Source organism: Lipophrys pholis, assembly GCF_963383615.2.
Source record: "Lipophrys pholis genome assembly, chromosome: 7".
Taxonomy (NCBI): domain Eukaryota; kingdom Metazoa; phylum Chordata; class Actinopteri; order Blenniiformes; family Blenniidae; genus Lipophrys; species Lipophrys pholis.
This window is the reverse complement of record NC_137638.1, coordinates 12709223-12730595: the sequence shown is the minus strand read 5'-3', so window position 1 is coordinate 12730595 and position 21373 is coordinate 12709223. Positions and strand designations below refer to the sequence as shown.

The following is a 21373-nucleotide window of genomic DNA, read 5'->3' as shown; positions in this document are numbered from 1 at the left end:
CCACAAAGGCAACGGAGCGGAGATGTCTTGTTTTTCTGGTAAACAGATCTAGTGAACCAAAGCAGGGAGAGTTTTCCCCACAGGCCACCAAGATAACCTCTTCGTGTGCTGTGACCATCCCATCACGTCCTAACAAACCAAACAATAACATCCTTCAGGACAGGGCCGCTGCTGTGTCCCCCTGTCATTCTCTCGGTCTGCGTCTCCATGTGGCTGTTTCTGCCCCTTTCTTTGTGTCTTTGCCTCCTCAATGTTTTTCATGTAATTTCTCCGGAAGAAAAAAGTTGTCCTGTAATTTACATTTCTGTCATTAATCTTTAATGAGCTTTGACAAGATTTTAGGCACACCAACTTGCCTTGAAGTTTGAAAATCACCATTAAAATCCCGATTTCTTGAAAGAGCAACAGTTTTGTTGTTTCCACAGTGATCCACTGTCGATGCAGCGGTCTTGTGAATGATCTGAAATGAGTCTTTGTGACGGCAATTCTGCTCGCTCTTTATACTAAAGCACAAACAGAAGAAGTCTGATTTATGTCACCAGGGAAGTAAAAAAATTAGGGCATTTTCAGCAGCACTTTGAAGGCAGCCCATCTGCTTTTTGTGTTTGTCCATCTGCTTTCCCGTATCCCAGGCTTTCTTCTTCTTGTTGTGGCCACTTTTCATTGGAATTTCTCTTTTCATCCACCGAGTCAATCCATCTACGTGCTCTGGTTATCCACATTCACCAATAACATGCATCTTTTCCTTTAACACCTTTAGTTTTCCAGATTTGTTCCTGATATTCCCACATGAAAATCACCAGGCGAGTGTTTATAGGAGGAGGTCGAATCAGATTTCAGGATTGTGCCCTCACTTGCTTCTGACAGTGCTCATGAAATACTGTTAGGTTTCTCTGCTTCTAAATCGAGCGTGTCAAAATACACCTGGAGATAAAGACATAGGAGGCGAGCCCGTTGAGTTGTGAAAGTCATCCATCTATGTCCATAGCTCACCGCCTCTAAACATTCACGAGGCTCGGGTTGAAACACATCCCCGAGTGAGTTTTGTGGTGTGAGCAGGAAGACAAAGTGGAGAGGAGTTTCAAGTAATTCTGTAAGTACAGTGTGTGCGTGATGAATGCCAGTCACTGAGGTCAAAAGGGCTGACAACACCATGCCAAGGTATTTAAACGTGCCTGCTTAGGTTTGTTTGAATCCTTACCTTGTAGGTTCGACAGGAGGGGTTGAAAGCGTTTGTTCCACAAACAAACAAGGTGTCGTCATTCTGCTGCAAGAGGACTTTGATGAAATTGTGACATTCGTCCTTCAGGGAGCGCAGGGGAAGACATGAAAGCAAAGAGAAGAAAGAAAGCACATCCATGGTGACATGTGTTGATCTTATGATGGACACTTTTACACTTTGGCTTTTAAAACAAGGGGCTTTTGATTATTCTCCTCTTAGGTGCATTGTTGAAGGGAGGTGGAGATGTTTTTAACAAACATAAAATGTGTCATTTCCCTATAGTGCGTTAAGAACCATTAGACCCCATTTCAATGCCTCGTTCATTGATTTTATTATTATAATATTATATTTAAAGAGGAAAAAAAATATACTGCTCATGAATGTGAAGATTCCCACTGATGTGCCCTATCAATTATCACAGCAGAATGTTATGAACTGCAGACAGTGTGTTATTGCACCTTCGGGGTCTTGTCTCAGTAAATTTGGGCCAGACAAAGAAACAGACTGGGAGCACTTACATCAGTAACAGGTTGTCTGCTTTCTATAATAAGTGCCATTTATAAATGAGCTTGAAGGCTGCACACACTGAGGTGGCTACAGTGCTTGTGTATTTTCTTTACCTTATGCTTCCCTTTCATTCTGCAAGTGTCCACATCTGCCTGTTTGGACTTCCATGTCATTTTCTGAAGAAAAAAGATGGATATAAAGGAGAGGGAAGAAAGTCAGAGAGCAAAGAGGCTAGACTGTGAAGCAGGAGAAAACAACGAATGACATTATACAGCTCAATAACCCATCTATACAGCGATCAATAATCATCATCTGAGATTCTCCATTATTGATTTCCCTCATGAGGCACCTGCTCCGAGGTGAACTTTATTCTAAGTACTGTTTGGATCTCAGTTTACCTCCCTGAACATCTAATTCTCTGCCAGAGAGGAGGAAATACGATCCCTTACACAGTCTGTCCAAGGACAGATCTCACCTCAGAATAGAGCTGCATTTTCTTTTTTTTTTTTTTTTTTGTGGATTGATTGGTTGGCCATCCCTGTGCACACATGAACAGACACACATGCACTGCCTTGGCCTCGAGGGTCAGAAATAACCCCTACCTGCCAGTCAGCTACAAGCACATAAACCTATTTGACCTATTTCACTGTCACACATACTTATCAGTCAATGCTCAGTTATATTGGCTGTCCAGCCAGGCAACACACACATTAACACACGTACACCGCACTCGTGGCCCTGCCCTGCGTGGCCCGGGGGTCAGTCCTGAGCCACATGTTGAGACGGCTGCGTACCCGCCACTGATGTACAACATGTTTGGAGCTCAGCCCCTGATTAAAGACCCTCAGTCATCAATCAATCGGTGCGTCTCCCAACAGCCTTTCATCTGCAGCCTGCTCTCATTAAGACCCACTCGCCTTGCTTTGGCATTGAAGTGGATGAGGTGGAGCGATGGCGGGTTGTTGTATACATGAGAACGGCCTTGTTTGAATCCTGTTTGCATCTATTACGTTGAGGGCAAGTGATGATGAGTGGCGAAAAAGGAGTGGACAGGGTTCATTACTGCCAATAGGCCTATGGGCTCTTAGAATAATCCGAAAACTCACAATGGAGTGTTTCTTCTTTGTAACCGCCTCGTCTTCCTCACCCTGCTGCAATTCGGTTCACTCTGGTTTCACTCTATTTTCTCTGTTTCTTGCTTATCTCCAACTACCCATCCTGCTCTTCTTCCTGTTTTTAATGTCCTCTCAGCCTCTCTTACACACCCATCAGACCTTCCGCTGTCCCACTGATGAGTGTGGATGACGCAGGTGGTTTGCTAGCTGATTGATTGGATAATCTTCTTAACGGGGTCACCATGGCGAGCACGACAAGTTCACACGGGCGAGTGGGTGAGTGAGACTGCTGGCAGGCACGCATGCGTACGCCCACGCTCACAGTGGCACTTGGAGGGAGGTTATTAAGAGAAGATTGTCAATCACAGCACGCCGAGAACAAGGCTTCCTCGAAGAGACAGACGTCTCACTCACCTTACTGAAAAAGATCTCCTCACTGTTGGCAGTGTCTGTGTCCACCGTGTATATGTGATCCCTGCGAGCGATCGGGGGACGGCGAGAGAGAGGGGGAGAGGGGGATTGAAAGAAGGCAGAGAGAGATGAGAAGATAAGAGGTCAGACGGCAGCAGACAGTCAAAAATTCAACAAACAATGAGCCCATTTCTTTTCTCCCCGCTATGTTTTCTCCCTGCAGGCAGCAAACAACGTCAGAAAATGGGGCTTTGTATAAACTTTGTTCAAACTTCAAAAAATGACAATAAACAAAAGGAGGCCAGAGCTATTTGCTCTGTCAGACAGAAACAGTCAACAAAGGTTTAGAGCGCGGTGGCGCAGGCCTGGGGACAAAAGCCTCTTTGTCCCACATAAAGGTCTTGATGGGGGGTGAGGGAGGAGGGAAGGTTGAGACGGGAGGTGCCAAGTCACTCAGAGCTGTTCAGGTCAATTAAGCCTAGTGTTTGAGCCACAGGAAATCTATACTAACACTCATTATAGCCCAGACAAGAAGACTTATGTGTGTTGGCCTGGAAATATACAGACTTCTCCTGTATTACACAGTCCAGCCATAAAGGCCCCAGCAGGGCATATGGAAGACATAAAGCTTACAAGGGTTAACTACATCGCGGGCAGATGGACCGGCTGGTTGACCAGGCATGTAGCTACACCTACTAACCGTGGAGAATTAGGGTGCAGACAGAGAGACGGAGGGCAGTAGGTGTGAGGGGTGGTGCGATAGGAGGAGGGCGGAGAAAAGGGGGGGATTTATCTCGAACCAAAGGTGACCATGCCAAACGATGTAACTGCTTTAATTTGTTGGAGATTAGCTGTAGAACGTGTTTTTAATCAAAGTGTGTAACAGTGGCGTCGTCAGACTCACGGCTTAATTACGTTCCAGCTCCCCAACCTGCTCTCAGCCAGCCAGCCTGCCTTGCTCTCTCATTAACTAAATCTAATAAAGTCTTTGGAGGAACAGGCATCTTGAAATGAATCCACTTATATCGCTTTCCTGGGGGCCAGCGCAGTCTCCTCGAGGATAAAACCAAGTCTACTGTACATCATCTGCCACAACGCCTAAATTGAATAATTAATCTTTAAGAGCAGCTCAAATTACAAAAACAGTTCGGGCATTCTCTAAAGGGGACTTGTTTCCGGTGACGCCATCGATAATTGTGTAAAAGTTGATGTCATCTCTGTCATATCTCATGTCACATCATGTTAGTATGCCAAATCTAAAATAAATAATGCAATTCAGTGTTTTTATCCCATAAATCCTATGCATATATTGCCATACATCCTTATTTTTAAGGGTCTGAAATTCAATAAACCTCATTTTCTAAACACTTGATTGTTCATTCTTCTATGTTAACTAGTTCGCAGAACCAAACTGATTACGAAGTCAGTTTCAGGTTCACCTTATCTCACTTACCCTTTAACACAATTCTGTGAGTGCTCTTTAAAAAAAATCCGCTCCAATTAAAAGGAAAAACAGTTTCATAATAAAGCAAAGAGCAAAGTCGACTTCGGGTCACTGAGAAGCATCCCATGCCCTTCCTCCCAAGTTCACTTGCTAAAGTAAATGCCAGATGCTGAAAAGTCACTGTTCAGTCTGCCATGATTAAAAATTGAGCATTTCAAGCCAAAACCGCAAACTCCACTGGATAGTGTTTTTCATTACGGCCTGCTGGTTGCACTACCATTGCACTTCTTTGTCCTAATTGGTCTGGGCTGAATATCCCGGGGTCCTGCAAAGGAATGTTTCAGTGTTTCTTTTGCCTTACTTTTAGTGTAACGGGACACACAATAAAGACTTTCACCAAAGCATTTTTGCATATATTCATCCAAAGTAGCTGTATGTAGACCCTCACAAAAAAAACATTTCAAATCAAAAAGATGTATAATCACCATGACAGATGATATGGCTGTAATTTTCAGATATGTGTCCTGAAGTATGAGTTTTTCGATTTGACTTCATTTATAACATTGTCTTAAAATTCAAACTTTGTATTAAAAAAGACAAAGCGAAATTTTAAAGCTATTAAATCAGAGGATTACTTGGCGGATTTATTGTAATCCCTTGGGTTATTTTACTGCCTGCAATTTTAAAACAGCTCATGGGTAATCTGTAATTGACTGCTGCATAATTTTCGATAGTAACCTTCTCGCTATCCCCCCACTCTCCTCGCTCCCCTCTTGTCCTGCCGCTGACAGCGTCCTCGAGGGCCGAGACCCTCCAGCCGCGGGGTCTTTTTGGTTCCAGCAGAGATTAGAGGGAGCAAAGTGATGAGGCGTCCCTCCAACATCCTGACTGGAGATGGAGGAGGACAATGGGGCGGCTGTGTCTGTGTCAACACCAGCTTTCCAAACACACATGTGCAGCGGGCCTCCTACCCCACCCCCCTCATTTTACCACACCACAGTCACAAAAAAACACCCTTGCACCCATTCCCCTCTTCGGCACTGCACCTGAACTCACACTGCAACATATTCACATCCTTCTGGTGCATTAGTCACGTCCAGCGGCCTGTATAGGTCGACGAAGAGAGAAAGGCCCAGTGACACAATATTGTTTGTTGTCAACCAGAAGCGATCTACACATCTAGCCATCTTCTATTTAAAAGTGCACATCATTTTAAAGAAATAACCTGAAGCTTTAAGAATGAATTCCTACTTTGCATGCAGCCATGGACATTTCATTATCTTTATTTCAGGTCACATTGACATTTACGACTCAAATTCACATTTATAATGATCAGTTGTTTGATAATTATAAGAGCAGAATTGCAGCATGCTATCTTTAAATGTTTCTCCGAAATCCTCCGCCCTTATACGATGCAGAAAATCATCAAATATTTACATGTGAAAATAATAAAACGTTTGCGTTCTCTTCTTGCAAAATTCACCAAATTATTTGTGGATTTTTAAATAATTGCTTGCAAGTGAGAGGAATCCAAAACCCTTCAGTTGCGTACAAACAGAAAAGTAGCAGACTCTCAACATGGCTCTGATGAGATATCGGCACTTGGTCCAAACTCTTGTGAGCGATTAAACCCTCAAAAAGAAGCCATTCTTCCTTCTGACGCAACAGCCAAAACCCGTGTCTGATTCTGAGCCCGTTCTCGCCTGCTGAGCCCAGTTCAGACTAAACAAACTATTGTTTGTAAAAAAAAAAAAAAGCTGCTGTCCTGTTGGGGCAAATCTGTGGCAAAGTCCCGTCTCACAGCCTAATTTTATTATGGCACATCGCGTTTTCATTTGCATTGAGGAGTTCACTGTGAATACAAAAATAGGAGCTTTCATTGTTCGTTGTTTCCCAGAATAGATCCCATTTACAATCCTGATGCGCACATTTTACTTTAAGATATTTCCGAGTATAAAAAAAGAAAATGTTTTAAAGGTGGTTTTCAACTTCATTTCCATACAGCATGTGGACCCATACAGGCATTTTAGATCAAACATAAATCCTTCAAACACATTTTTTTTGTCATAATTTAAAAGAGCAGAGGATGAAGTCTTAATAAATCTTATCTCTCCTTAAGTTTCCACTGTGCAAATGAAAAGTCTTCCGTAAAAGCAGTTCCTGTATCAGTTCATTTGTTCTTATCTTCCTCAGCGTGGGTTTAACTTTCTCTCTGTGGATGAGGAAGTTCCAGGACAACACAAACTATGTTAATGGGAAGCTCTAAGCCTCATTATTTCCTGAGCCTGCTTACCGTGTTTTGTGTTTTGTGTTTGGGGAATAGCCACATTCTCACTACATTTTTATGATGTTTGTGGGATGTAAGCAGAAAGTTTACAACTACTGTGGGCTACAGCTTGAACCTGTTTGTTGGCCTATATTTGTTTACGCTGTGTCAAACCAGCATCATTAAAATTGTGATGAATTAGCTGCGAGCAGCTGATCCTTGCAATTTTCCTGCAGATGAACAGACTATGGCTGGATTACTTTTGATACAGAGAAAACTGGAAAAATAAAATACCCGATGATTTACAGAGATTTCCTTGGTTCTCTGTGTCACTTTTAGAAATAATGTCTCAGGTATTTCATGGATGCAGTCCTGTTATATGTCAGACAGGAAACTGTCACACAACGTACATCATGTATGTCTGCATGTAAGTCTGGCTATTGAGATACAACCTTATTAGTACAAATGCACAAAAGAAGTTGTAGTTGCATTTTACAGTATGAGATTCATGCTCACCACTTTCGTTACATTTATTTCACTTCAATCTCAGTTTCAATCTAAGACTCTTGTGAAACTTTGTCCAAACTGACAAAATCTCTATTGACTAACATCCACCTGGAGGCGTTTTCATGTGCTTTTCTGTAGTTATCTAACCAGAAAAGTCTTCCCCCTTCAAGGGTCACCTCAGACAATCATTTGCCTCAATGTCATCCCATCCCCTGCCTCCTCTACTACACCAGCCATCTCAATGTCCTTGTTGATTACGTCCATGAAGCTTCTCTGAGGTCTTGGTCTTCTCTGACATACTTTGTCCAATATATCAACTATCTCTTCTCTGTACATGGCCAAACCTTCTCAGCCAAGACTCTCTCAGAATTATGTCTAAAATGTGTAACCTTAGCTGTCTCAATCATTTTTAATTCGGTCTAATCTCAGAATCTTCATCTCTGCCACCTTCAGCCTCCTGCCTCAACGTCAATCAGAAGTCTGAGGATGACACAGATCTGCTACATAAAACATAAGGTCCTGCAGTGGGTTATCTATGCTGATGACGAAATCCTAAACACCACAAGATTTTGAGGAAAGGCAAGAACAGAAGCCTTTGAGAGCAGATGAGCCCAGAACATTGGGTGTCAATGTGAATCACTTGGCGTGGGCATCGCATTTCCCGAAACTCTAATAACAGAAATGTATGAGCCGGATGGAAGGTATGTAAATATCCTCTTAGGCAAAAAGATGGAGGGACTGTAAAAGGATTGGTACCCCCGGAGAGATGAATGATGGAGTCGTAACAGTGGACCAACTGAGCAGGGGCAAGAGTGTGAGATTGAGTGCAACAGAGTGACACAGAGGGTCTCCATCGGACATGTAGCCATGCATGGCCACGGAAACACAGGGTCTTTGTGTGGAAGAATGTCGTTTTCATAACAGCGCATTTCTTCTGGGGTGACCGCAGGCCCGCTCGGTCCATCTGCTGGGCCTTTGTACAACTATCTCACACTTCAGCAGCAGAATAGAGGGGAATGTGATTAGCATGCACCCCACACCTTATGCCACCACCCCGCTTTCCGCAAACTAAATGCCTGCACATCCACCCTCCTGTCTACCTCCCACCCTTTCTCTCTCTCTCTCGTCCCCCTCTTCATCCATATTCCTCTCTCTCTCCATAACCGGATCATGGGAGGTAGAGGAGGGCCATTGTCCATTCTATTGGCTTTCACTAGTTTAAATCCTCTCCACAAAGTGGATGGGAGGGAACTGGTGGAGTCAGCATGCACCTTTGGGCCGTGAAGGGAGTTGTTGAAGTCTTGAATGGGCCGAGGGCCCTCGGTGATGTGCCGGCATGAAATACAAAAAGCCAGGGTTCACTCACCCCCAAGCTGAGGCAGGTTGTTCTTTTCAAAGGTTTAAGTTCTCATCATGATTTTCTACATTCTCTCCACATTTCCCATTGTGTGTGTGTGTGTGTGTGTGTGTGTGTGTGTGTGTGTGTGTGTGTGTGTGTGTGTGTGTGTGTGTGTGTGTGTGTGTGTGTGTGTGTGTGTGTGTGTGTGTGTGTGTGTGTGTGTGTGTGTGTGTGTGTGTGTGTGTGTGTGTGTGTGTGTGTGTGTGCACGCGCGGGGGGGTTGCACAGAAAGTGTAATTAAGCAGGTATGCATAATAACTGCATAAAAGATGTGATTTATCTTTGTTTTTTATAGATGGGATTTCATCCTGTAATTTCAAAGTATGAGCCACATCTTGTGGGAAATCCAACAAGTAAAGGAATTACAAACACCATGAAGCACGGTTGCTAATGTTTGAACATATGGTTAAAGTAACACTGCAGAGGTTCTTTTTCAGAGCTCGGTATTCTTGCATTAGCAAATTTCTAGTCAAGACTGAAGCAAAAATGTTTCAACTCGATGTGCTCATTGAGATTAGATCTGCTGTTGCATGAGACATTATTGTGAAGCCGCGTGATGGTGCGGTCAGCAGATTAGAGAAACGCTCAATATGGAAAAATACATTAACAATGGTCTATAAAAACAAGTTTCAAGGAGACAACTGAAAAATTTAAATAAGAATGACTGGGAATTTATTTGAGTTAACATGTCAAATCTGTGGCTCGCTGTTAACACTGTGGAAGCTTCTCTTTCACCGAGAGAAGATAGAGGGTTGGTAAGTTTTTGCCGAATAACCCGCTGTGAATATATTTTAGAAGGAGACAGAAAGTAATTTTCTGCACTTGACTTTAATGGGAACTTTTTTCCCACTTCAAATTCAGGTGATTATGATTACTGAAGCTTCAAGCTTTGTTTCATGATGTGATGTGGTTGTACGTCGTTGGCGCTGTGAGGCGAGGGAGAGGAGGCAACCGTGTAATCTCAGTCATTAGTGGGTTTTAACAGGATTTGGTGGGGCTACAATAATGGAGACTCTAGTGGCCTCTACTGCGAGACCCAAAGAGACCCAACAGGGAAGAGCAGCAGCCACAGAAGCTCAACTGTTCCAAAGGACTCAGCTGAGAGAAGGTAATCAGGATATTTGAGTGTATGTGTGTGTCTCTGCGTGACTGCTAATGGCAACTACAAATTTTGGTCCTATCACACACACACACACACATTCTCTCTCTTGATTCCCATGCTTCCACGCCTCATAGAGGGGTGTAAACAGAGTGTGGCTGCTGTTTCCATGGTAAAGGCTGACTGAGGCCCGAGAATGGCGGCTATGTCCTGCATGTGGAGAGACCTAAGACATCCTCACTGAGCGGAGTATACAGTAACACTTTCACACATACTCAGACGCAAGCATGCACGGACCATCTGTCGCATTGTTCACATGACTTACTCGTCATATCGTCAAACGTTACGCTAACCTATAAAAAAAAAGGCTGACATTTTTTACAGTCTGGTTTTCCTTCATTATTTTTCGGAAGAAAAGTTGCCACATGGGGGAAAAAGCAAAGCTCATTCGACAACTACACAAATTCTACATTTTGCATCCATCTACCAGTTATAACTCTCAGTCCACATGGGACGTCCCTATCCCTTTCCCAGGTATCCTAATCTGCTCCCAGACCAATCCAGACACATAATCTCTCCAGCGTGTCCTGGGCTGACTCCCGGGCCTCCACCCATTTTAGTGTGCCTTATAGACCTCTAGGCCAGCCTAATCAGACACTACAACTACCTTTACTCGCTCCTCTCAATGATTTTACACTTGTTCTTTCAAGTTATAAAAAAATATAAAATGTAAGAACACACAGTCCAATGGAAACATTCGGAGTCGTCTATACAACTACTGTTAAGTATGATGTGACTGATACAATGCAGTTAGTATCGCAGATAATTTAATTCAGATTTACCTGACGGATCTAATGAGGAGGTTGCACTACCTTTGCAGAACCACCAATACATTTCTGCAAAAAACAGACTTATTTATTTATTCAAGCCACACATGAATAATTCCCAGCATAGATAGATATCCGAGGATTCATTTCCAACGCTGCGTATAGCTTTACATTAAAGAACTAGGATGTTTATCTGCCTGTGACATCGCACATGTCCCTTAAAGAACAGCCACCGTTACATGGTTTACTTCCACTTACAGCTGCACACATGCCCAGACACACCCACAGAGGCATATTTATGCACACACCGATATTTTCTGCAGAGATGAAAATGATAAATCTCCCAGTTGCACTGCGATGAATTCTGAATGCTGTACATAGTGTTCCCTGACCATGAAATATGGACCTCTGGATAGGAGTCATCCCTAGTCCATGTCCTATAGAACAGTTTATTGCTTTTGCAAAACGTGACTCTGCTGCTAAACACATTACACACACATGGCAGTTGAGACATATAAAACACTGAGCTTGTCCATAAAAAAGTTTTTATGCTCATTACTTTTACTTTTACATCTATCATGTCTCCAGTTTATTATGAATCTCATAAATACAATTGCCATATCAAAAAAAAAATTAAAGCAGCTTAATGCAAAGCTTGACTTCATGTTGATCATTGTGATTTCACAAACAACTAACCCATGACTCATGAGTCGTTGTTTTCTGTTTTGAGAAGGAAATCTGTGATGCATTCCTCTTGTTATTTGCAGATCTTTGGGGAGAATCAGAGAAATCAACATTATAGTCAGCCCAATGTCAAATGCTTTAATAATTAAACAAACAAGAGGGTTTCTGATAGCCTGCGTATGAGAATACAGCAGTCTGGTATCTTATCAAGCTGTCCCTCTGGATAATGCACTTGATGAAAACCCAGCCATGGAATAAGACTCAGAATATTAAGGCACTGAACCAGCCGTGAAGTGAATTCATGATCAGCACTGAATGTGCACGAGTCCTAGATGGCTAATGATATTTTACACATACTGAAAAAGCCTTATGGCCTCATCACCAAAGGCCATTTTCTTTAATACTTGCCCAAATATAATAGCTTAAACACGACTGCAAGATGAACATCAATACGTTTCATTCAAGGCTCGAAACAGGAAAAATTATCAATTGCTTCATCTGTTGCTGAGTTTCTCCGTTGCCAATGACTTGACTCTTTCCCTCTATGGATTAAGCCACTTTTGTCTATTTACAATTTCATCAGTTGCTATGTTTGTATGCATCTCACAGCTTAAAAAAATCTTGTGATTTATTTGCCAGCACCACAAGAGGAGCCAAAGGGATTTAATACACTGAGCAGTCATTCAAAAAAACAGCCTGAAACAGTGTTGGGCTTTGGACTCTGTTCACAGCGGCCATCTGCAAGCTGCTGCACACCCAGAACTGAGGCTCACTGGTCTCGAGGCAAAGCTGTGTGAAGCTGGCCCCAGAATAAACAAGCCATTTGACTGGACAACCACCATAAAAGCAACTATTGATGTTGCCTATCGTTTCTTTTCTGCAGCATTGTGCGTTGTGTTGTTGCTTGAGTCTTGCTGGGTTGACTGTTGGCTCACTTTCACATTGATTTCTAAAGTGGCAATTGCCTCCGCAGTTTGCCTTAAACTGTTATTGTCATTCAACTTCTGCATGTCTTTATCGATACCCCGTTGGAGAAAATAGGCATTTGCAGAAGGTCCGTCATTTGTGTGCCCATGTTATCGACTCTAACATTCTCTTCTTTGTCAGGATCAATGACGGTCATTCAACTCGGCCTAATCTGAGGAGATCATTCCACTTATTCAAGGGTCACATACCTCCGCCATGTGTCAGCATTCCCGTCTGCTTTGAGCAAGTATGCAAGTGTGGGACCAACGCACCAGGTGACCTCACGCGTGCCCGCACCAACACATACATGCAGCTTGCAGACCCACACGTTTACCAACCCTAACGCACATGTCACATACACACATATGGACGCGCGTTGCACCCAAGAAATCCCTTTTAAATGCATACGACAACTGGCCAACTTACTAATTTAGGAACCACACACCCTCTGTCGTTCACTTGCACATGCACATACTCCACACACCCCTTCAATAAATCCTCTGTGTCTCATTTCCCTCTTTTAACCCTCAGGCTCCTGCCGCCATGTCGAGCAGGTGGGCGACAGGCAGACCAGAGTCTCTGAGAGGCACACACACACACACACGCACGCACACACACACACACACACGCACACACACACACCCTATCTCTCTTTTTCGATCTGTTTCCTTTCTCAGACTCCACACACCTCTTCTTAATGACCACAGATATGTTAAAGAGCTCTGTCAGTTAAAGCAGCAGCCTCGCTCAGCCACTTAATTTGACATGGTTGGAGGAAAACAAAGACAGACCCCCATTGTGGCTTTGAACAGAGTCCAATCAAGCCTGCCATTCAATTAACCATGAACGGCAAAGAGCCAGCATAGGAGGTGGCTCCCATTTTATTAATAACTGTTCTGTGCGACTTCATTTATTTTTCACTGCACATTAAAAAACTCAGACTGAAGCCAATCCACCTGCTGATGCTTTGACAATAGACTTGATTGTTTTTCAGATCACTTTCTTTATCATGTGGTAAAGAAACGGGAAAAGTGCTGAAATACTGACGATGAGAGAGAAGACAAAATCGATAGAGATTATTTTTTTTTTTCAAGGCTCCACAAGGAGTAATTGAGCTAAATCATCTCAGAAAAGGTGAGTCACACAAAAATACAGATGCACAGGTGAAAAACACACATTGGCAGAAAGACAGAGAGCAATAAAAGCAGGTGACAGAAAAGGGGGGGGGGGGGGAAAGCCATCAGACAATGACGACTTTTTACAAATCGATTCGTGAGAACTACTAGTCAACCAATTGAGGGGGAATAAAAACAGTGTTCATCCTGATTTATTGACAAGACTGTGAAGCTTGGTGCTTTTGGACCAAAACATATGGGGATTATAGTCATTCTAGAAACAAAAGTGGAAATTTCTATCAGATTACCTTTTACCTCATTTGTTGGTTTCGTCTGTGTGAACATGTGTTTGAGAGCATTTATATGTCAGCTTGGATGTTCAAAGAAAGACAAAAAAAAGCAGGGCCGAAGTCTTTAGGGAAACGTATCACACAAAGTAAAAGGGGTTTTGGCAGTCTGGTCGCTCAAAATAGAAAAACAACACAGAGGTAATGAAAGAAAAAAGTCCAGGCTGCAAAGTGATTTAAAGTCTCAGCATTTTGCTCTGAATTAGTCCCTACTGACTTCCAGAACTTTAAAAGAAAAAAGTAAAGCGGGACTGCAAAGTTCAGCCTGATGGCCAAACTGCTGCACATTTCCCCGCCTGCAGTCATTATTGAGTTAAAACGGGATCACATGTGCACAAAGCAGCTGTAATAAGAGAGGGGATGATGAAGGATTCAATAATCCTGTTGAAACCACACTTGCTCAGGACAATTAATCCAAATCTATATTAGACAGCGCCCCTATTCAGTGAAACAAATTGGTGAAAGCTGAATGTATTTCTCTTTCTCTGTGCTCAAAATAGCACTGATAATTAAGATGGACATTAAAAGTAAATTTATCACTCACCTGGCAGCGATGTATAACGTCCTGTTCATGATCATGATGAGCTGGATGTCCAGTTTGTGCCGCTGCGTGTTGTTCCTTCCAGGTTTGTGGCCCACAAAGGCTGGATACTGCTTTGTGTCTGTGAAACAGGCGAGGGGGGGGGGGACACACACACACACACAAGTTAATCACTGCATGTGTTAACCATATGTTAGTAACTGTAGTAACTGTAGCAGTGGCTTTTGGAATTTTATGAATTTGCTCTTGTCAGATGCCCAAGGGACTTCGGGTCAAACTTCGACCCATGTGTCTGAGCTGGGTAGGGAAAACGCCGCCACAATTGTTAGTTGAGTTCAGCCTGCAACCATAAATTGCAGGCTAAAAATATGCTGCACTGCACCGTGCAATCGGGCTACTGCTGGTGGCTTTGGATGAAAGCGCTCGGTTTGAATAAACAGTGTGATAGAGGAGTGCAGGTCGGAGTGAGGCTGCTGGCTGGCGTGTGCCTCGGCTCTCCTGGCCAGGAGATACTACATGACGCTCGGAGAGAGCTGAACGAGACAGGACAGTGGGAATAACACAGACAGACACAGAGGAAACAATGACCATATCTTCGTGGCCTGCCACAGCATTTACACTATCACACAAAGCATTAGGAGCCCAACAGAAAAATAGCGGATTATCCTTTGATGTGGGGTGGGCTCTGTTTCAAATGCTGCCTTAAGTCCTTTATTTCAGTGTGTGTGTGTGTGTGTGTGTGTGTGTGTGTGTGTGTGTGTGTGTGTGTGTGTGTGTGTGTGTGTGTGTGTGTGTGTGTGTGTGTGTGTGTGCGTGCGCGTGCGTGTCGAGGGCCTATCCTTGGGCACCAAATTACACTCCATGCCTTGAGAATGCATTTTGGTGTAAGGGATGGTGGGGGCTGGAGAGGAAGCAAGGGGTTGAGAGGGATAGAGAGGAGCCAAAGGATAGAACAAGTGAGACAAATAGCGAGAGGTGGGATTTGTGAAGTAGAAGACAAAAGAAAAAAGGAAAATAAGTGTCGGCTGAGAGTTTCTACTTGTAATGGGAGGAGGGGATGGAAGATCTTGAGAAAAGAAAAGGGAAGCTCCCCAAAAAACAAAAAAGGAAACAATATACTTACAGTTGCCGTGTGAGATGCTAATGGGCTCACTGTCTTCGGGGAAGCCCGCCCCGGCTATTTGCAGTAGCGTGAAGTAGAGTAACAAGGCCTCTGACCTCATGGTCGCACCAACACTGCTGCTGCTGCTGCCGATGTTCCTCTGCTACAGATTTGCCTCAGCCTGTACAGCGTGAGAACAGGAGGAGAGGGGAAAAGAAGCAGAAGGAAGAAGAAAGGAGGGGGGAAAAAAAACAGTTTGTCAAACATCTATGTCCCCTGGCCGCCTTATCAATTACAATCCCTCTCTGTTTTTTGCATTCCTGGTGTGAAACAAAGAAATACCGGCGTGTGGGGAGGGACACGAAAAAAGGGACTTTGCCAAACAAACTCGAGTCCACCTGAGTTAGCGTGTTTTTGCATTTTGCACGAACCGTTGCAGTGGGAGATATTTACGTATGCATTTTTCGATGACTCAAATAAGCGGCATTGCAAAGCGAAACAGAATTAATTGGATTAGGCTGTAATATGCGTCATAGATCGGTGTCAGGCAGGGAAGATCTCTCCGCTTCTCCCTTCCTCTCCCCCCTCTCCGTGTGTGACAGGGTCTTAGTGAAGTGGGAGAGCTCTTGTTGAGATTAGCCTGCTGTAAAGTATCGGCAGTGCCTTGAGATGGGGCAGGATAGCATGGCAGGCACCTAATTTCCCACTTGCCGCTCTCTTACCAGAGTGGCCATCCCACGCTCTCACTCCTACAGGTTTGATGACTACCCCGGGCCATGTCTGTGCATCAGTATGGCTAATAAACACTCCATTTTACCACAGCAGTGGTTCAAGAGCCACCTGGAGGTTTGTGTTTCCCTTTTCTTCCTCCTCATTGCACTTCTCTCTCGGTTGCTACCTTAAATACTAAATGTTGACTCACTGTTTTCATTCAGTGAGTGTGACAGCTGCACGCTTCCAGAGGAGAAAAAAAAAAAAGAAAACCCTGCATGTTTGTTTTTTTTCTTGAGTTTTCATTTATTAAACCCTGGAAAACTCAATATACTCAGCGAGCTAATTCTCTAATGCAACTTATATGTGCCAACTAAAGTGAATTTTTATGGCGGGTTCCCTACATTGTGTTGATGTAATGTTTTCATAGCACCAAGCCATGGCAACTGAGATTTTCTTACTGCAGTTTGTGACATCCAATTACTCCCATAAATCATCCAAGACAATTATTGCGTCTGTAATCTAATCAGGAATAAAGCATTTAATTTGCATAAGCGCCTTCTCTTTTCTCAGCTGAAGCTGCAGGGGTGAGATGCTGTTGAGGAGATATGGCAGGGGATGCTTCAGGGATGAAGAATTGAATAAAATAGTCTATTTCATTTGCTCTCGTCTGATAAAAGTTGTTTATCCCACGCTGTATTTTCATTTGCCATTGTATGTCCACGGGGAGCGCAAACGAGAGGGAGGAAGGAGGGGGAGAAGAAGAGAGAAGGGGGGATTACTTTCCCTTTTCTTTGTCATGTCTCTCTCTCTCTCTCTCTCTCTCTCTCTCTCTCTCTCTCTCTCTCTCTCTCTCTCTCTCTCTCTCTCTCTCTCTCTCCTTCTCTTCCCCTCTCCCCTTCACCCTCTCTCCATGCTCCTGTGAATCTCATTCAGGAGAGGAATGAAAACACTATTCACTGGGAGAATCATTTTAACACCGAGGAGAATACCAATACTAAAGCCTGGATACGACCTTGATCTCACAAGCTGTTCTATTCCCCTCCCTCTTTTCTCACTCCTTGGCCTACTCCTCTTATCCTTACACTGTTTTTTGTACCAAATTCTATATTTTATGAAGGGGAAAAATACAAAAATTGATTTTCCTTCACCCTGCATCTGCATCCTGCTGTGAAGGCCGACTGAGGCTCCATTTGCTCCAAACTTTGACCAAATTAGAAACAAAAATGGGCTTTTCCTTAAAGCCAAGCAACAGGGCTAAATGCCTGTTTGCTCCTGGACGTTCAGTCGGAAGTCCTCCAGTAATTGACTGATTGATGAGAAGCAAGTGGCATAAGACAAAAAAGACAGCCTTAAGGGAGCTAACACTGTGAATGATGGATGGACACTGCTTGGACAAAGAAAACGAGATGTGATCTCACCCTGTACAGTCTAACAAAACAAAAGGGGAAACTGTAACTTTATCTTTGGATTGGACTTGATTATGTCCGAATTACCTATGAATCGATGACGGCTGCCTTTTCAATATGAACGTTGATTCTGTGCTGTATTGTTTGTAATCTCAGGGGATTAAGCATACCAAGACATTTTTCACTCTAATCAATGGCTCCTGAAGGTAAGATACATCATCCATCCATATCAGAGTGTTGTAATAGGACGCTAAACACTGTTAGCCAAACCATCTCACACTGCCTCTTGTGATACACAAAATAAATTGAGCACAAAATGACTTAAGTGAAACCCCTAAGCCTTTCAGTGGCCCTTTCATTACCAGCTGCCACACATGAGTAACAGGAGGGAACGAGAGACAATCTGCGTTTACCGAATTACGCTCGTTCTGTGGAAGAGCAAATTGCTTCCGTGTGTGTGAGTGTGTTACTGTGTGTGTGTGCGTAAAGCCTTGATCTAAAATGTTGCTTTGGCAAAGCATTGCCAACGTGTCCAAATACGCAAGCACTCACGCACAAAGTGAGTATACCAGGGTTTAGAAACCTCAAACATGTGCTGAAACTTCTACAACACCTTGTGGGGTCAAAAAGTTCCAAGATGCTTTGTATCGCAAAAAACAACCCAAAAAACCAGAGTCCAACATGGTTACCTTATGTATGCACCAGGCTATATAACTGCAGCAGTGGCATCATCTGCTAAAGATCTCCATAACCAGGTTCAAATGACCTGATTATTACTATGGTGAAGATAATCAGTGGAATGAAGAAGTGGCAGAGGGAGGTACGCCTGGTCCCAGACGGCCGAGGTGGTTTTTGGTGTGTCTGCGTTTCAACACGCCTATTTAGGGCTTCAACCTTGAGACCAAACAAAAATATCTGCTGTGAAAAACCCTCCAAGCCTCCACGTTTTCCTCAGTATTTTCAAGTTTCACGCAGTGAATTTCCTCCACCAGGTCAACCTGTCCACACTTCAATAGCACACCAAGGTGCGCACACCAACAGCTTGAAATGTGGCTTCAAATTGCAATCGTGAGCAAACAAGTGCAGTTAAGTTTCAACAATATGATCAATGCCTTCCGTCCTCTACACCAGGGGTCTCAAACTCAGGGTTTCCACTGAGCCTGTGTGACGGTGAGTCAGTGTTATATTACTGAAATTACAATGTAATAATAGAAATGAAAGTGCATAATATGAAATCATGATTATATTTACATTATATGTGTAATAATGAAATTCTATATATGACCGCATACACACTCCTGCCTGTCCGTGGAAAAAATTATGTTGCTTTAAACCGTGTTGCTTCTCAATGACTGTCTTCATTTTTAAAATGACAATTGGTGTGTTGCCATTTTGACAATTTGAAGGAGATGAACTTCAACACAGTTGATGAATAGACGTTGATTTATATCATGGCGCTGCTGGGCGCCGTATAATGCAGCAAGAGGTGACTTGAGTGAGGTGTCAGCTCCATCTGAATAAGGTACGGCTCTTTTTTTATGGGTGGAGTGTCTGAACTTTTTCATCGCAGTTAATAAATTTCACGCTCCCAAAAACCACACTTGTACAGGTGTATTGTGTGGATTTCCTCACTTGTAAAAGCTCTCCTTGAAAAATAACCAAAGTGAGGACATAAAGAGTAACAGTGGATCCCTGTGCCTCCTCCTCAGGCTTTTAATAGATAATAACATTTTGAGAACCTTAGCTGCTATTCTCTCACACCTCCTGCACACTCACAGTGATAAAGTAGCTGCTATTGTGTAAGTGCGTGTGTGTGTGTGTGTGTGTGTGTGTGTGTGTGTGTGTGTGTGTGTGTGTGTGTGTGTGTGTGTGTGTGTGTGTGTGTGTGTGTGTGTGTGTGTGTGTGTCTGTGCTAGAGAGTTAATCAAGCTGGATGCTGGCGGGAGGCCACCAGCAGGTAATAAAAACACAAGGACCCCCCAGAATCCCTCTACATACCGCACCGCCTTATGAATAACTTCACACACACCAAGCATGCACATTCATTCACACACTCCGGACCCTTGTACCATACGCAGCGAGAAGCGGAAAGCTTAAAAAAAAGCACACACACACACACACACATAAATTCAAACTGTATTAGCAACAGAGAAACTCATACGACTCAACGGAGACAAGCATTCACAAATGCACGGACAAATAAACACGCAGCCATCCTTGAGGGCAGTTGGCCTGAACAGCATTACCTTTAACAATAAACACATTATCAGACCTAATGATGTTTTTGTGGCCGTTGCATCACCATTAGGAATGGATGCTTGGTAGGTCAACATATACACAATAACATACATTTATTATTGCGACGAGGTGAGTCACAGTGGGATTCAGGGGAGGAAATGTTTCTCACCATTTAGCACAAAGTTTATTTGTCAGTTAAGTTAAACTCACAAACTGAAGGCATATATTGAGATACATTAAGTGTGTGTCCACACACACACACACACACACACACACACACACACACACACACACACACACACACACACACACACACACACACACATTCGTTCGTTCGTTCGTTTGTTGTACTTAGTCTTGAGAAAGTCCCAGCTGTTCACCTTCCGAATCCCCCACTGTGCCAGACTAAGGGTGCGATCGAGTGAGAGACTGCCACTTGATTACATCTGAACAAGCCTGTTGATGATAGACTGTTGCTACTAAAAGTGTTTACAAGACAAAAACAAAACAGCAAAAATAAGTTAACTAAAAGCCAAAATGTTCACCATCACGTGATAAAGCGTTCTGGTCGCCTCATTATCAGAAATATAGGACATTTTGTGACGTTGTTATACAACCACAAATTCCCAATATATGAAAGTGATGTCTGTAGATTGATGAGTCAACTGCAAAAAAAAGTTTGTTTTTCAATTCACATTTTTCGTAGTCACTACTTTCAATCGCGACCATGCTTGTGTTATTGAAACCATGGCAACCAGGGGGCATAAACCATCACATCAAGCTGAACTCAACCCAAACCAAACTCCTGCTCTGACCAAAACCTCACCAAACATGAAGTATTATGGGTTGAGATCAGAAAAGACTCAGATTTTTGAAATTGTAATTTATAATCACTTTGGAAAGCATTGACGTCACAATAAAGTCAAAACATAGTTTAATAGGTTATTGTGCTGTAACGTTTGAAGTGGCTTGGAGGGCTTCTTGTGTTTGCTTGTGCATTCTTCACTACTTGCTTCAGGGCCATCAGTCTGGACTTGTGACTTTGTCCCTTATGCTGAATGGTCTCTACTTATAAGGGGTTTTACACCATGAATACTTGCTTTATGAGTGGAGTCTCAACTCTGTTGTGATTAGATTGGTCAATGGTGAGTAAGATATTTTGTGGAGATCAGAAGGAGATGCTACATATGAAGCTTTTAAAGTAGCAGCTTCTTGTGTATGCTGCCTGACAGCTTTCATACAAGCACAGCCTGCCTGTGTTTATATTTGGCTGTCTGGGCAATGTCCGCAGATTGGTGCTGAAGGTTTTATAGATGACAGGAGTGCCAAAGACAAGGGGGTAGAGTTACGGGCAATAGGCTGTTATGTGTCTGTAATTATGGCCAGTCACCACATTTGGAGGACATGCTGTTATTTGTAAAATTGTATCATATTAGCAATATTAACTGATAGTCAAAATGTCC

The 21373-nt window shown here is 43.2% G+C and overlaps 1 protein-coding gene across 4 annotated transcripts in view; it reads right to left on the bottom strand.

Moving 5' to 3' along the window:
- sema6a (sema domain, transmembrane domain (TM), and cytoplasmic domain, (semaphorin) 6A) overlaps positions 1-21373 on the bottom strand; it is a 105607-nt gene that overhangs the window by 43744 nt on the left and 40490 nt on the right. For all 4 annotated transcript variants that reach the window (XM_080468272.1, XM_080468270.1, XM_080468271.1 and 1 more), the window contains exons 2-6: positions 15574-15733; positions 14454-14571; positions 3259-3319; positions 1843-1905; positions 1202-1303 (exon numbers count right to left, since the gene is read on the bottom strand). In XM_080468272.1, coding sequence (XP_080324398.1) covers positions 1202-1303; positions 1843-1905; positions 3259-3319; positions 14454-14571; positions 15574-15673 — 444 coding nt within the window. In that variant the 5' untranslated portion in view covers positions 15674-15733. The remainder of the gene's footprint in view (positions 1-1201; positions 1304-1842; positions 1906-3258; positions 3320-14453; positions 14572-15573; positions 15734-21373) is intronic.